The following is a 16,005-nucleotide window of genomic DNA, read 5'->3' on the forward strand; positions in this document are numbered from 1 at the left end:
CGTCCCTGAGTTTCTTCAGGACCTCTTGCAAACTCAGGGGTTTGTTTCGCTGACTACCTCGAGTCCAGGCCTTGTGAGTTTGTTCCGAGCTGGACCACGCTGCCCAGTCCTGGCTCGGCACCGTTTTCCTTGTGGTCGACCCAAAGGCGCAAATCTTAGTGCCGGACACTTTTTCCCCATCCTTATGGAAACATGGAGGCTGTTTCAAATCTTCTCCTCTGGGGCAGGTTTCCATACCGTTCCTTCCCCTGGAACCGCAGACGGCATTCTTGTGTAGATAGACGGCTGGAACGCAATCAAAGTTCTGCATTTTCTCCCCAAACAAGCCGGTTAGATAAACACCTAGATCTCCACAGCCTGTGGAAACTGGAGAACCTCTGGGATGAGAGGAGGAGCATCTTCGAGGACATAATCTTAGCAGTGAAGCAGGATTTGTAAAAAGATTTAGACATAAAAATGGTGAAATCACTAAAATAATCAATGTCTAATCAATAGAATGAGTGACCATCAAAAACTGATCGTTGACGCATCCAAAATAATTGGTGAAAAGACTTTCATTCATTGCTTCTCAGCCCGCCTTATCGAGTTCACCAAGAAGATCAAGGACATAAAGATCACCGAGAAGAAGAAGGCCATCTTCGAGTGCGAGGTCTCCGAGCCCAACATCCAGGTGATGTGGATGAAGGACGGCCAGGAGCTGGACGTGTCACAGGACCGGTAAGAGCCTCAGATGTTCTAGGCGGACGTGGACGCCGCCGGCCGCCGAGCGTCTCACGCCTCTGGTCTCCACAGGTACGTGGTGACGGCGGAGAAGTACGTCCACCGCCTGATGATCCAGACGGTTCGCATGTCTGACGCCGGCGAGTTCTCCGTGGTGGCGGGTTCCAGCGTCTCCAAGGCCCAGCTGACGGTGGAGGGTCGAGATGTGCGCATCTCAGAGCCTGCCGAGCGGACAGTCACGGTGAGAGGGGCGGGATCGTAGACAGGAAGTGATGTCGTCACTGTCCACGTTTCACAGAGCTTAGCTTTGAATTCACCTTCAAGCCCTGAACTCCAAAATAGTTACTTTGGCGGCTGAAAATTTCAGAGGACCTTCCGACCAAATGTATTGATCAGTGTCAGAGAACCTCCAGAATTCAGGTCAAAGGAGCGTGAGCTTCCCGATTCCACTGCGGCAGGAAGCGCGATCACGAAGACATTTCCTTGCCGCCGCCGTCAAACACTCCCTCTGGTCTTCAGGTTCTGGAGAAGCACCGAGCCACCTTTGAGTTCGAGGTGAGCGAGGACGACGTGGAGGGCCGCTGGCTGAAGGACGGAGTCGAGATCAAGTTTTCGGTGGAGCAGCGGTTCAGCTACGCCACCATCAGGAGGCTGCATCGCCTCACCATCTCTGAGACCTACAGGAGCGACGCCGGCGAGTACACCTTCATCGCCGGCAAGAACAAGAGCACCATCAACCTGCGAGTTAACGGTAGGTCCTCCTGCTCCCACACAGGGCAGAGCTGACAACGTAGCATTGAACCCATGAGAACGAAGGGAAGGAACATTGACAGGAAGTGATGAGCGGAAGGAGGCAGCAGAATCAGAGCAGAGACTGTAACCTCATGAAATTAGACCGCAAATACTCATATTATTAATACATGATACTTTCCGTATAGATATATATATATATATATATATCAGTGCTTGGTTTTAGTAGAGCCTTCAGAGATGTTCCAGTCTCCTCATTCCCTGCACTCTTGATGTGCTCCAGTCCCGGAGCCTCCTCAGATCCTTCGCCACATGGAGGCCCAGTCGGTGGAGGCCGGGAAGCCGGCTCGCTTCTCAGTGGAGCTGAGCGGCGTCCCCGTCCCCCAAGTCAGCTGGTACAAGAACTCCCAGGTTCTGTCCTCGGGCTTCAAGTGCAAGTTCCTGCACGATGGCAACCAGCACACTCTCCTGCTGATCGAGGTCTTCCCCGAGGACGCCGCCACCTACACCTGCGAGGCCAAAAATGACTACGGCAATGCCACCAGCACCGCCTCCCTCAACGTGGAAGGTAAGAAGGACGGAACCATAGCGAGGACGTACCCTTCGGTGGGGATCTTACGGCCCGGCGTCTGCGTGTTGCAGTGTCCGAGGTGGTTTCTCCAGACTCGGCAGCCGCTGTCGCTCCACCGGTGATCATCTCGCCCACCACCAGCGCCACCGCCCGAGAGGGAGAGCCCGCCCGATTCCAGTGCCGCGTCCGAGGGGACGGTAAGGAACCGGGACTTTGACCTACAGAGTGTCGGTCAGGTTGCGTTCGGTCCCAGGACTTAGAGTTCACGGACCTCCGCTGGCAGACCGCCTCCATGACGCTGTTAGCAGCGGTTGAGAAGCTACATGTTGGGCGAGGAAACCGCCGGTGGTCCTGAGGTGTTTCCTTCCACCCTTCCTCTGTCCAGACGTGAAGATCACTTGGCTCCACAGAGAGAAGGAGATCAAGCAGTCGGAGTTCTTCAGGATGTCACAGTTCGACGACAGCTGCCTGCTGGAGATCCCCAGGGTCTACCCCGAGGACGAGGGCGAGTACAGCTGCGTGGCCACCAATGCCGCTGGGAAAGCCTCCTGCTCCGCCTGCCTCACTGTGGACGGTGAGTTTGTGTCCGACATCAGACATTTGCCGATTGCGGAGTCTAGAAGGCTCTGGAACGGATCTCCATCACCGTCGGTTTTGCTACCGGAAAACATGAATCTCGAAATGAAGGTGCTGTGACTCCCGAGGGGAACCCCACTTTTTGTCTTAGAGGTTCTAGACCCTCCCAGTCAGATCAGGCCTGGCGGCCGCAAGGCAACCTGCAACTCCTATCAACGAGTTGCAGCTGAAAGTGCCCGAATGACCTCCTGACCGATGCCGGCGTCAGAACCAGAACCAGAAGCAGAACCAGAGCCAGAGCCAGACTGCACTGACTGGGAACCACTTTCACGAGATGAACGTTAAAGTCGTCAACCTGCTTCCTTTCAGCTGGTGGTCTAGCCCCTTCTCACATCTCCACTGGCCTTATCGGTCCAAAGAAACCCGCTGTTGGCCAGCGGCCGATCTTCATTCAGCCAATCAGCAGCTGTGCGGTGGCTCACGGCGAGGTCGCACGCTTCCACGCCAGCGTGTCCGGCCTGCCCCCGCCAAAGGTCAGCTGGTTCCACAACGGGCAGCCGGTTCAGCCGACCAAGAACGTGGTGTTTCATTTCGACGAGGTGACCAACATTGCCACGCTCATCGTGGTGGACGCGTTCTCCGAGCACGCCGGCCAGTACACCTGCAGGGCTGTCAATCACGCGGGGGAGGCGGCGTGCTCGGCTACCCTGTCGGTTAGCGAAGAAGGTACTGTCACTGGATCCAGAAGCCCCGCCAGATTAATTCATCCCCGCTACGTTCACCCGCTTCGTCCCAACACGGCGTTTCCTCTGCCACCAACTAATCAGTACAACCAGTACTGTAGAATAATCAATAATCATTAACATCTGCATGAGCTCCTTTGCTATTTGCTCCTGTGCAAACACGCCGGAAAGAGTCCGTCAATCCCAAGTAAATCTCCTCGTCGTCTTTCTAAAATTGGACCGCTTTAACCACGCCGCCGCCCGGTAACCATGGAGATAAGCAGTTGTCATGATGATGTCACGGCGGCCGTGATTGTCTGAGCCACGACTCGTAAAGTAAGTTCCTCCGGAAGCAGCCGGCTTACGTCCACGCTTCCCGGCAGGAAGTTGGAGGCGGTTCTGGACCGGCCCGGCCTGGTCCGAGCGTACTTCGGGTTGGCGTCTCACAGCAGAAGACCACAAAACCAGCACCTTTAAAACCATTTCAGATTCTAAAGATGCATCTCCTCCTCCTCCTCTCTGATGCATCGCCTGCCGCTCAGATCCCCAAACCCCATCCCTGCCACTTCGGTCCAGGGTCTTCATCCCGAGTTTACTAACTTCACCTCTCCAACAAGACGCACCTCTTCACACGTGGAGATGATCCCACCTCATCACGCTCCTGCACAGGAACCTGTGTAGTTTGCATGAGCCTCACCTGTAACCTCCTGGTCTTGCCCCTCCAGCAAACACACCTCCGCCTCTCCCATTGGACGTGTCCGATCCTTGTTTTCTCTCCCCGAAATGTTTTTCCTGCGCTGAAAAAAATCCTCCTCAAACCGTCAAAACCCCTCAGAAGGCTTTGACCGTGACGCCGATGAAGACGGGCTGCAAAGGTCCAGCCTGACGCCGCCCTCTTGTGTTCTTCCTCCCGCAGATTCCCTGGTTCGAGAGCACATCGAAGCCAAGATCGAGCAAGAAGTCAAAGGTAAGGTCACCACACGCTCCTCGCCAACGGTCTTATGAACCCGGATAGATTGTTAGTGGGCGCCGTGGCAAAGGGACCGTTGAACCAGATGTCTGTTTAACCGGAATGACCTTCCACTGTGGATCCAAGAGTTTGATCCGCGCAGAACACGGTGCAGCGGACGATGAAATCGAGCGAACACGTGGATGCAGCGGTTGTTGTTGTGAAAGTTGCATCCAAAGGTTCCTTTGAGTCAAAATGTTGAACTGTCCCTTTACTGGACCCGTGAAGTTCTGCAGCTGCATGTCAGTTCACGTCCTAGGAATATGTCGTTCCGATGTTCCCTCGCGGTTCCTCTCCGGAAACAGAACCTGCCTGTACGGGATTTTGACACTTGCATCCACGAAATGGTTTCCTTTTTTGGCATGAAGGGTTCCTCCGATCTTCACCCAGAGAGGGGGCGGGACTTGTATCTTTTAAAGCTTCGGGTTCCAAGAGCTCTTTAAAAGATATGGAGGTTTCACTGCATCTGCAAATGACTCCTTCTGCAAAATATTCCCTGGCCTGGCTTGCAGATAGAGGGATGTGATTCCTGTGGTTTGCATTCAAAATAACACCAGTAAACTATATTAGTTCGAATAAACGCCTTCTCGCCCAATTTCCCAGTTTCCTTTCGTTGCTCCGTCATTGACCCGCGAATGAGCCTCTGCTCTAAAGTCAAAGGATTAGAAAGGGCGTTTATTCTCCTGTCTGCAAGTCAGGTAAGGAATATCCAGGATCTAAGAGTAAAACAAGGGATCGGCAGCAGCCCGCCACGGAAACATGCTTTCACAAGAATTTTGGTAAATAATAATTTATCTCTTGAAGAAATTTCCACAGAAGAAGGATCAAAACCTGCTGCAGGTTTCTGATATAAAAAGAATCAAGTCTTGCGTTTATTCGAACAAATATGGTGAGTGAAATTATTTCTTACAGCATTGTGTCTCCTAGCATGCATTTAATATTACCATTAATGATTCATTCATATCCTCTCCCGCCGGTCCTCCCCGACCCGCCCCTAACTCTGGCTCTTCTTCCTTGCAGAACTCTTCTATCGAGAGAGCAAAGAGGGAACTCCGCATTCGGAACTCGGCGGCTCTGCTGGTCCGCGGGCAGCCTTATCTGACCCAGAGGACTTCCTGGACCGCGGCCTCGTGTCGGCCAAACCGCGCTCCAGCGGCACGGCCTCCGTCAGCTCGTCGTCGGACGCGACGAAGCCGTCTTTCACCAAAAAACTCAAGTTCCAGTCGGCGCTGGAGGGAGAACCGGTAGAGTTAAGGTGTAAACTGGTGGCGTGTCCTCCGCCCAACCTCATCTGGTTTCATAATAATAGATCTATTACGAAGCAGCGCAGGCGTCGGATCTGCACCGAGAGCAGGATGCATGTGTACACAACCAGCCTGGTTTTTGAGAGCGTCAGGGAAAAAGATGCGGGGAGTTACAAGGTCATGGCCATTAACACGGAGGGCTCTGCTGAGTCTACAGCTTCGTTGCTGGTCTCGCAGAGGGAGGAGCAGTCTGCCAACTACCTGGGCTTCATCAGGCGCTCTGCCGAGGCCCATCAGCGCGTGAGTAGATTGGCGGAGCAGAGGCGGGACCCCAAGATCAGGGTGGATCTCAGGTGTGTAGGGTCTCCGTTTGACAAGATGTCCAAGGTCCACCTGGGACGATCTCGCTCTAAGCGTCCTCTGGTGAGGACTCTGTACTTTCACTCTGGTTCTCGTTCCAAAGAAAAAGACTCGGACAAAGAGTCCGGGCATTTGGAGACGGCCTCCGAGCGGGCCGTCTCCCCCGCCCCCATGTTCGATAGGTCCGAGCGCTTCAACGACAGGTTCAGCGATATCTACTGCGACCGCCGCACCGGGGCGCGATTCAGCGACAAGTTCAGCGACAGGTGCAGCGACCGCTACAGCGAACGCTTCAGCGACACCGAGAGCCTTCACAACGAGGTAAGAACCAAACTGACCACTCTTCAAAAAGCCGTCAAACAAAGGAAGAGGCTCTCCATCTCCACGATGTCCTCCTCGGAGTTTGAGTTGGAGTCAGTAGCCAGTGAGTCCAGCTACGCCGAATACGTGGAAAGACTCCGGGTCAAACCCGCTTCTCTACCCGACGTCCAACATTTAAATCGGCCTTTCGATTTGGGAGAACATCACCATGAGTTTCAAGGCAAAGCCGTCAGCAAGGAGAGCTCCGAGCCGCGAACCAGACACGTGTTCGAGCCTCAGTCCAGAGCCCGAGCCATTCAGATCATGAGAGGTGAGCCGGTAGATTCTGTGCTGCCGCAGACAGTAGGCGAACCCGGCGAGAAATACGCAGGAACCTTGGACGACAAAGTACTAGAAAGTTTTGATGAAGTTTCCGCTCGCATGGTCGCGTCTGCCCAAGGGGAGCCTGTTGTGCATCACCGAGACGGACCTTTCTCTGAAATAACAGCGGCTCACTCCAGAAGTCAGGAGTCTCTCAGAGTTGGACTTTCTCAAAGTGTGGCATCAGCCTCCGAGTCTTCCAGACATGAGAGAGTAACTTCCTTCAGGCAAGAGTTCCTCAGCGAAGCACCGGAACCCCTGGCCGACCAGTCTTTCAGGGCTCAGGATGAGAAGGCTCCGGAAGACGGACGCATCCAGTGTGAGGATAAGCTCCTGGCCTTACGGATAGGGAAATGGCAGAAAGGCATGCGGATGTCAGAAGAGGAAGGATTCCACCCAGAAGCTGACCTGCCCATGGCAGCAGGTCTACATCACACAAAAGGGAAGCTTTACACGCCACAGGACGTTGTGGAGAGGAGAATGACTGTAGAGACAGAGGCTGCGCCCTCGCCTCTCCATACACCACCCAGGATGAAGTGGAGCTCAACAGATGCTAAAACCACAACTGTTTCAACCGTCTGTTTCCCTGAGTCAAAGCTCGGAGGAGTGGAAATGCGAGACTTGTCCTCGGTCACGGCTGAACAAAAATCACCAAGAGCAGACGCAAGAACATCTGGTGTCAAACTCGAGACACCAGCTGTCGCAAAAGTGAGTTCAGAAGCACCACTCCGGGACTCACCCAGGACGAGACCCGTCCAATCAGACGGGGGCAGTTTTACCAGTGAAGCAGCGATGAGGGAGGGCAAAGCAACAAGCAAAGTGGAGTCCTTTGGAGAGCTTCTGAAGACACAGCATGAAGAACTTCTCCAGGCTGAACATAAGGCAGATGAGGGAAAACTCCAAACCCTCCAGACTGAGAAATGGCAGCAAGGCAGGAATTCGCCAGAGACTTCGCTTCCAGGAACAGACCTGCCCACACCAGCATCAATCGGCTACTCGGATCTAGAAGGGAACATTTACAAGCCGCAGGAAGCGAGTGCAGAAAGAACAAAGGATGAGACCGGGGTCATGATCTCCTCTCTCCAAATACCTCCCAGAAAGAAGGCCGGGCAAGTAGAACGCGGAACAGCAGCGGTACCTGCATTCAAGTCACCCAAGCCTCGAGTCAGAGGAGAGGACGTGGAAGGTTTGGAGCGGGTCGGATCTGGACAAGTATCGCCGTTAAAATCACAAACTGTAGAGGCAGAAACCGAATCACCTGTCAGAACTGCGGCCGTGCTTGGAGACCTTCCGAGGTCCAAGCACATCCAGTCCGCCAAGGAAAGATTCTTGAGCGGAGCTGTACCTTCTGAGGACAGAACGGAACGGATGAAGTTGTATGACCGAGGGGCAGAAGAATCTCTGCGGTCTCAGTATGAGAGGAGCCTGGAAGCCGAACGGCTGGAGTGCGAGGAGAAACTCTTGGCCCTGCGGATCAGAAAGTGGCAGCAAGGAGTGCAGATGCCAGAGGAGGAAACCGTCCACCCTGAAACAGAGCTCCTCATGCCAGCAAGGATGAACGACAAAGAGCCCGAGGGGAACATTTACACTGAACGGGGAGTTGTCGGTAAAATACCAGTCACAGAGGCTGAGGGCGCTCCCTCCTCTGTGCGGAAATCAGCCAAAATGACTGCAAGATTTGTCGCACCTGAAAATGCAACCGTGTCAAAGGTCAGACCACCTGATGTCAAAGTCACCGGGGAAGAATTAGAAGGTCTGAGACCAGTCGTGCCGGAAGGAGAATTAAAAAGGGATCATACTGTATCGTTAGATGCAGATGCATCACTGAAAGAAACAGAGTTCCATCAAAGAGTTCGGACCAGGCCCAGGCACTCCCAGTCGGCCAAAGAAAGGGTCCTGAGTGAAGTTGCGCAACCTGTGTGCAAAACATCAAGAGTCAAGGTGTACGAGGGTGCAGCGGAGTCTCTGAGGTCTCAGTATGAGAAGAGCCTGGAAGCTGAACGGATGGAGTGCGAGGAGAAACTCTTGGCCCTGCAGATCAGAAAGTGGCAACAGGGAGTGCAGATGCCTGAGGAGGGTACCTTCCAGCCTGAAACGGAGCTCCCCATGCCAGCAGGGATGAAATATACAGAGCCTGAGGGGAACATTTACACTAAGCCGGAAGCGATGGGAAAAAGGGAAATTGACGACAGTATTGTAATGTTAAACCCCTCATCACCCAGAGAAACGTCTGGAGTGGAGAAGGCCAAAACAGCTGCCCATGTGCGAAAATCAGTGAAAGTAACATTGGAAGCGGAGACATTAATAGGCAAGGAACAAATATCCCCCACGGCGAAGGCCAAAGAAGCAGAACATAGGTCCTCTCCTGGAACGGGACCCAGAGAAGAAAAAATGTTGTTTGAGAAGACAGGAGAAGAGCGAGAACTTCAGTTGTCAAGGGAGAACATTTGTGAGCTGAGAAGTGAGAGTGAGCGTTTTGTCAGTGAAGAAGAAGCTCTGACACAGCGAATAATGGAATGGCAACAGGGTGTTCTTTTGGAACAAGAGCAAGCTGCGGAGCCAGACTGGCTGAAAGGTGTCCCCCGGTCTGAAAGAACCAGTGGGGCTCCAAGGAACGCTGCTCGAGCTTCTGGTTTGGAATCAGTCCCGCAGACCAAACCGGACCACGGCAGGAAGACCTTGACCGGAAAAACAGCCAAAGAGAAATTCCTGCTCAGTGAGGTGGTCCCGGCCAGTTTCCAAGATCATCTGGATGAGAGCCCAAAATGGTCAGCTGGCGGTGAGCTGGTTGAGGGCCGTGAGACCAGGTTGCAGAGCGACAGTGAGTACCTGGTCAGTGAAGAGGAGGCGTTGGCTCAGCGCATCCTGAAATGGCAAAGAGATACAGTAGAGCAAGAGGAAGTTGCTGAGCTGGAGCCTGGATGGGCTCTGGACTCTCAGTCTAGACAGGCCGGCATTGGTTTACCTCCGCAGGCACATTTGCCATTGGTTGAGAGCACTGAACCTCATCGAGCTGCACAAGACACCCATCCCAAGGACTACACATTGTCACATATGGACCCAGCACGGGTGCCTGTAGCTTCTCCTTCTTCTGGACAAGAATCCAAACAAGAAGAGGAGTTGCCTGCCGGCGTTGTTTTCGCCAAAAATCTTTTGCATTTTCCAACTGCTCCTGGGATACAGGGGATACAGCAGCCCTCTCCCGCATCCGTCACACATCTTTCCAAATCCAGTGTTGCAGAGGGTTTGCCAGGTTTTACAGCTCAACAAGTGCAACCGGCGATGACCAAAGACACAGCAGGTCATGATTCTTCACCAGTTCATAGGTCTTCTTCCACCTGTACTGCCAATGTGTCTTCCCAGGGCTATCGACCCGATGCCACCCAAGGTGACCGACCTGACAGGCTGCCCAGGAAGCCTGATTCAGTTGGAGGACTTTCTCCAGGCCCAGTTCTTCTGGAAAACCAAGGAATAGCAGCAGAGGAGAGACTCAAGGCAGACGAGTATTCGCTGACCTCAGACGGATCCAAAAGCCAACATTTCCAAGCCAGGACAGTGGAAGGGCTGGTTATGTCAAGCTTGGGAATGAGCAAGGAGCAGAGTAAGAAGGAAACTGCAGAAGCGTGCACTGGGTTTGTTGATGAAACTGATGGACAAAAATATGGACTTGGGCCTGAAACCAGTGAGGAGCAGAGAGATCTAAAAGAGGAACATCTTGAAAAGGGTGCAGACCAAGCTCAGAAGTCCAGAATGGTGAGGGCAGTTGATTCTGCTGTCGTAGGTTCTCCTCCCGTATTTGTGAAAGAGTTCTCCTCAGTTAAAGTTGGAATTGGCGAGATGATGGAGTTCACCTGTCAATTTGACGGCGATCCTCCACCTGCTGTCACTTGGCTCAAAGACGGACACCCATTGGCCCATAACCCTGACTATGACATCATGAGCAAGTCCAGGAAATCCAAGCTCACTATATACTATCCAACCAGCCATCATGAGGGGACGTATGACTGCATCCTAACTAATAAACATGGCAAATCTATTTGCAGCGCTACCCTCCAGACATTGGACAAAAAGAAGACCGATGGGACACAGCAGGAGGTGGTGGTTACCGAGGACCTAGAGAGGGGTAGAGAGACTCAAGAGCACTCAGAAGAGAAGGTTCAGTCCTCCATTGAACCAAACAAGGCAACCTTACGGGTCCCACAGGCAGTAATCCACCAGCGCCGCTGCTTGGACGCATCTCTGTCACCTTCACCCGTGGAGATCAGAATAACAGCTGCTACTCCTGTTCCCGCGATGGCAGAGGATGGCGGTGAAGATAGACCACAGGTCATCACACAGAAAGCTTCACAGGCGGAGAGTGAAGACAAAACCTCGCAAACTCTCAAACACAAATTCACTTTCTCATTCGATGTTGAGGGCGAGGCCCCGCGGGTGGTCAGGGAGCTGGAGAGCATCGGCTGCTCTGAAGGCCAGACTGCTGTTTTAGTGTCCATGATCGCAGGTGAACCCGCCCCACAAGTCACATGGTATTATGACAACGTCTGCCTCGACCTCACAGGTGGGAAATACAGAGCTGAGGTGGACGGAGAAAGACACAGGCTGTATGTCAGATCTTTTACGTACACTGATGCTGGAGTATACGCCTGTGTAGCTAGGAATAGGCTGGGAGAAGTCTCAAGCATATGTGACGTGTCATGCCAATCGGGTGGGGCTGCCCCAGAGACCAGAGATGAGCCTGTGAGTCCAAGCATAACATCGGAGATGGCAGTCAAACCCCAAAAAGCCAAACGTGGCTTCTCCAGAGAGCCTCAACCTATATCCGGTTGTGGTCTACAAGCCTCTGCCGCCGTGATAAAAGTCTCCCAGATCAAACAAGCCTTCGAGTCAGATTCTCCAGTCAGTTGTACGACACCGCCTTCCCTTCAGGAGGCCCCGTTCCCTCAGGAGTTCATACCTGCTGCTTCCCTTGACCAGCAGGAAGCTGACACCATTCTGCCAGACACCATTCTGCCAGACACCATGCTGCCAGAAGGACGTGATAGTCAGATGACTAACATACTGACAAGCTCACCCGGTCCCAAAGATTTACCGGCCAGACCAGAGCCTGAGATCACTCCATTTATTTCTGCCTCAGAAGAGTCCGTTTCCCCTCAAACTGTTCCTTCAGCACCCAAACCTGAGACTCTTCAAGCCTCTCAACTCACATCGTCCTTGAAGGGAGACCAGCAGTTTGGAGTCTTGTCAGCAAGCGCGGTGGAGGCTAGAGTTTCAGCAGAAGGTCTCAGTGTAAGCAAACAATTTGTACAGCAAGTACAGCAGTCCCCAGAACTGATCAGCCCAAAGCCACAAAAAACTAATGGCTCTCTTGAACAAACTGAGATGGCTGAGGAGGGATCCCAGATGGGCGAGAAGATGAAAACATTTGACCGAACGAGCAGCTTCTTCCAGTTCCAATCGGAGAAAGTACCTGCGGCAAAACATCCAGGCAGAGCTGTTAAAAGCGTAGATCAATCTGAGGCATTTTCTGAGTCTCTCAGAGCTGAGAGAGAAGATGAGGCTCCGAAGTCTTTGGCCTCTCACTGTGAGGGTGAAGACACCAGAGTGGAAGTCCAGAGTCCTACTCAGGGTGATAATGTTGTTGGTCTGGAAAGTGAGGTGGTGAACGAGGTAGAAAATACTGAGGAATGTGGGAGAGATGATTTTGCGCCCGGGGCAGAGCATGTGATTGAGGCGTTCGATGAACTTAGTGCGGGACTAGTGTCAGTTCCAGAGTTGTCTGTTGAGAAAGTTGTCCGAGAAGAGCTGACGTCGATCCCAGAGCCTTCAATGGACAGCGGCGTCTTTGTTAGCATGCCAGAGTCCCAGGCCGAAGAGGCTGAAGTAGCGGAGCCGTTGGCAACTGATATTGCCGGAGCTCATTCAGAATTTTTGGGGGATGTCGAGACGTTCGATGTCCAGGAACGTCTCGAGCCTCTCGCTGTCAAACTAGAAGGAGGAAGGGAAGCTGAAGCTCAAGGTCTGTCTGAGAGTGTCTCCTCCAAGGCACCTGCTCAGGGCCCAGACAGTCCCAGTGGAGCTTCAGCATCTGCAGGTAACGGAGCCGTGTCCGTCGGCCCCATTGTGGAAGAGGAGGTTACTTTTGGGGCCGTGTACGACTACTACAACCCCCCGAGCGACTGGGGAAGGCCGCTGTCCCCTGAGTCGGAGATGTCAATAGAAATTGGCAGCGCCGTAAGTGAGGAGATGGCAGAGGCGGTGGAAAGGTTCTACACGCCTGGCTCATCTTCTGTGGCCTCACAGCCAACTGTCGAGTCTTTCCACACTCCAAGGTCTCCCCTGTCTGCCTCCAGTCCCGGATCTGATCTACCTGGTGGATTTGTGACCCCTCCGGAATATCCCTATTCTCCGGTTGACCAAAAGAGGTCCTCAACAGGAAACTCCACTGAGGGGTTCTTCTCCCCACTTCAGTTCCTGACACCCCCGGCAGAGGAGGAGGTTGAAACGACCGCCCCTGAAATGAATCTTGACGACGGTCGGTTCGGTACAAAGGGCAGAGGGTCTCTGGGCCTGGGGGGCCTTCAGGAGAAGGTGCAGGGGATCCCCCCCGCCTTCCTCAAACCTCTCATCAAGAAAAGAGTGATCGAAAATGACTGTCTAACATTCTCTGCGGAAGTGTTCGGCCTTCCGTCCCCTGAGGTGAAATGGTTCCGCAATAAAGCCCGGCTGCTGGCTGACGAGCGGGTCCAGATGGACCGGGAGGGCGACAGCATCTTTCTCAGAATTAGAAATGTGACCAAGGCGGATCAGGGCGAGTACGTCTGTGAGGCCGTGAACGACATCGGGGAGGCCAGAAGTGTGGCTCTGGTGGTCGTCGTGTCTCAGGAGATGAGGTTCATGCCGGCTCCGCCTGCCGTCACCCACCAGCATGTGATGGAGTTTGATGTGGAGGAAGACGACTCGTCTCGTTCGCCGTCCCCACAGGAAATACTGCTGGAAGTGGAACTGGATGAAAACGAGGTGAAGGAGTTCGAGAAGCAGGTTAAGATCATAACCATCCCAGAGTACACGGCGGACAACAAGAGCATGATCGTTTCTCTGGACGTGCTACCCAGTGTTTACGAAGAGAGCACCGTGGACTTTGTCACCCAGGACCATGAAGATTTGAAAATAGCTTTTGAGCTCACCGAGATGCCTCCTAGATTCATAAACCCCATCTGTGACATGGAAACCCCTGAGGGTACCACTGTGATGTTTGAGTGCTCCCTAATGGGGATTCCATCTCCGGTTGTCTCCTGGTTCAGAGGCGACAAAAAGATCCCACACATAAACAAGAAATACCAACTCTCTTCGGATGGAGACAACCACTTCCTGAAGATCTGTAAGGTCTCTGACCAGGACAGCGGCGTGTACATCTGCAGAGCGATTAATGTTGTCGGGGAGACTCTCTGCAGAGCATCCCTGGTGGTCTTGAGCGCAGAGGCTTTCTCGGGCAAGACCATCGGCAGGGAGCTGACCGCCGTCTCCCTCGGGAGTGCAAAGATCCAGCCGCAGAAGTTCGACCTGATGGTCGGTAGCACGTCCTTTGACGGGGAGCAGGTGTCGGAAATTGAGCTGGAGTTTGAGTTTCAGCGAGAGGAAGATGAGTCTCAGCGAGCAGTCAGGCTTGTGGCTAACGCCGACAGCGAAACGGGCCAACAGGGGGAGAAGTACGTCAGCGTGAACTTCGACGTGTTTGCCGAACCGGCTAAAGACGACAAGGTGGACTTCAAGGGGAAGTCCTCTGAGGTCTGCAGCTTCCAGTTCCAGGTGACGGAGACGCCTCCTAAACTGGTCATCCCTCTGACCGACGTCAGGGCCGACCCAGGGACGCCCGTCATCCTGCAGTGTCTGGCCAGCGGGAAACCGAGCCCCGTCGCCGAGTGGCTGAAGGACGGCCAGCGAGTCACGGACGGTCGTTGTATCATCCAGGAGAAAACCGCCGGCCATTTCAATCTGCTCATCACCAATGTGATGCAGAGCGATGCCGGCGAGTACAAGTGTATTATCCAAAACAACTCGGGGAGCGTGGAGACGTCGGCTTCGCTGGAGGTGTTGTAGGGTCAGAGCTACAGGTAGAACCTTCCAGGCTGGTTGAGCCACAGGTCGCATCCCTCTTTACCGGTTGGTCGGTTTTTGCTCTTTCATTGCGCCTCGGCAGAAACGTCGCGCCTTTTTTTTGAAGCGAATGGAGGCAGGATGAGACTGCTGATCTGAGTTTACCTTTGCGTTTTGTTGTTGTTCTTGTTGTTGTAACAGTTTCGGTGTAGTCATGGTAGTCCATCGACACGTTAGAGGGATTGTTTCTTTGTAGCTCAACGGAAAGAAATCTGGGTCCGTTTGGTCCAGAAGAGTTTTATGTAGGAGATAAAATCTGGGAAAGAACCGTCTCAGATCCACCAAACAAGAGAATTCATTTCCATCATCCGACAGCCTAACAGCCAATCAGTGAAGCCAAATTAATAAGCCGAGTCTTTGAGTCACAGCTGGAATTAAAAGATAGTCATCAAAGTGCACCTCTGGATTCGGTGTCAGATCAGAAGCTGAGCGCGAATCTGAAGGATAAAGGGAACCCCAGGTGTCCTCGGGGCCGCGAAAGGTCGATTTCTTTAGCAATCAATCATTTGAAGCAGAAACAGGAAGGGGAAGCTCTGCGGGGCCTCAGATCATCAGCCGGGCTTTATCGGCACTTATCTGGGGAAACAGTGAAATGTAGTTCTGGAAGTTTGAAGCTCATTTCAGTTCGTTCGTTTGAAAATATTGTTATGGCAGTCTCTTTTTTTTTGTGTGTGAAAGGAAGATCTAACTCTGAGGTCAAAGTGGATTCCATTGAAAGATTATTTTTAGAATCTCAATCTTTTTTATTTATTGTAAATATGTTTGCGGGGGGCGGCGGAGCGACAGCCCAGTGGAAACATCCGTCAGAAACAAAGGGTTGAATTTGTACAGACGCAGTTTGTCAGAGTTTCTATAATAAAATGTTTCATGGTTCACCTTTTCCAGTCTCTGTCGGTTTGTGATGAACGGCTGAACGTGGACCGTCTGAGGAGAAGCATGACTTCCATCTGTTGGCTTGAACTTGTATTTCGAGTGTGTGTGTGTGTGTGTGTGTGTGTGTGTGTGTGTGTGTGTGTGTGTGTGTGTGTGTGTACACATGCATGGTAGACCTGTTGCAGTGTGTTCACACCACACACCTGGTGTGGAGACTCCAGAGCCGGTTCCGTCCTCCGGCTCCGGCTCTCGACTCGGGTTTTGTTGCTTCAGAAACGGCGGGATCTTCTCAAAAACCAGCTCTTTCTGGGAAACAAACCCCTCACTTGTACCGATTTATGCATC

General features: G+C 52.9%; 2 protein-coding genes across 2 annotated transcripts in view; both read left to right on the top strand.

The window, feature by feature from the left end:
* LOC147235135 (titin-like) overlaps positions 1-16,005 on the top strand; it is a 183,393-nt gene that overhangs the window by 18,093 nt on the left and 149,295 nt on the right. The window contains exons 34-41 of the mRNA XM_086146017.1: positions 573-717; positions 793-961; positions 1,240-1,471; positions 1,754-2,038; positions 2,113-2,238; positions 2,427-2,615; positions 2,987-3,343; positions 4,256-4,306. Of these exons, the coding sequence (XP_086002143.1) occupies positions 573-717; positions 793-961; positions 1,240-1,471; positions 1,754-2,038; positions 2,113-2,238; positions 2,427-2,615; positions 2,987-3,343; positions 4,256-4,306 (1,554 nt within the window). The remainder of the gene's footprint in view (positions 1-572; positions 718-792; positions 962-1,239; positions 1,472-1,753; positions 2,039-2,112; positions 2,239-2,426; positions 2,616-2,986; positions 3,344-4,255; positions 4,307-16,005) is intronic.
* LOC147235136 (uncharacterized) lies at positions 4,984-15,667 on the top strand. The gene is made up of 3 exons (XM_086146070.1): positions 4,984-5,046; positions 5,153-5,237; positions 5,369-15,667. Exons 1-3 carry the CDS (start codon positions 4,984-4,986, stop codon positions 14,728-14,730), a joined length of 9,510 nt encoding a protein of 3,169 aa, XP_086002196.1. The 3' UTR covers positions 14,731-15,667.

The sequence above is a fragment of the Fistularia commersonii genome, chromosome 4 (genome assembly GCF_037954325.1).
Source record: "Fistularia commersonii isolate RoL2024-O1a breed Wild chromosome 4, RoL_Fcom_v1.0, whole genome shotgun sequence".
NCBI classification, from domain to species: Eukaryota; Metazoa; Chordata; class Actinopteri; order Syngnathiformes; family Fistulariidae; genus Fistularia; species Fistularia commersonii.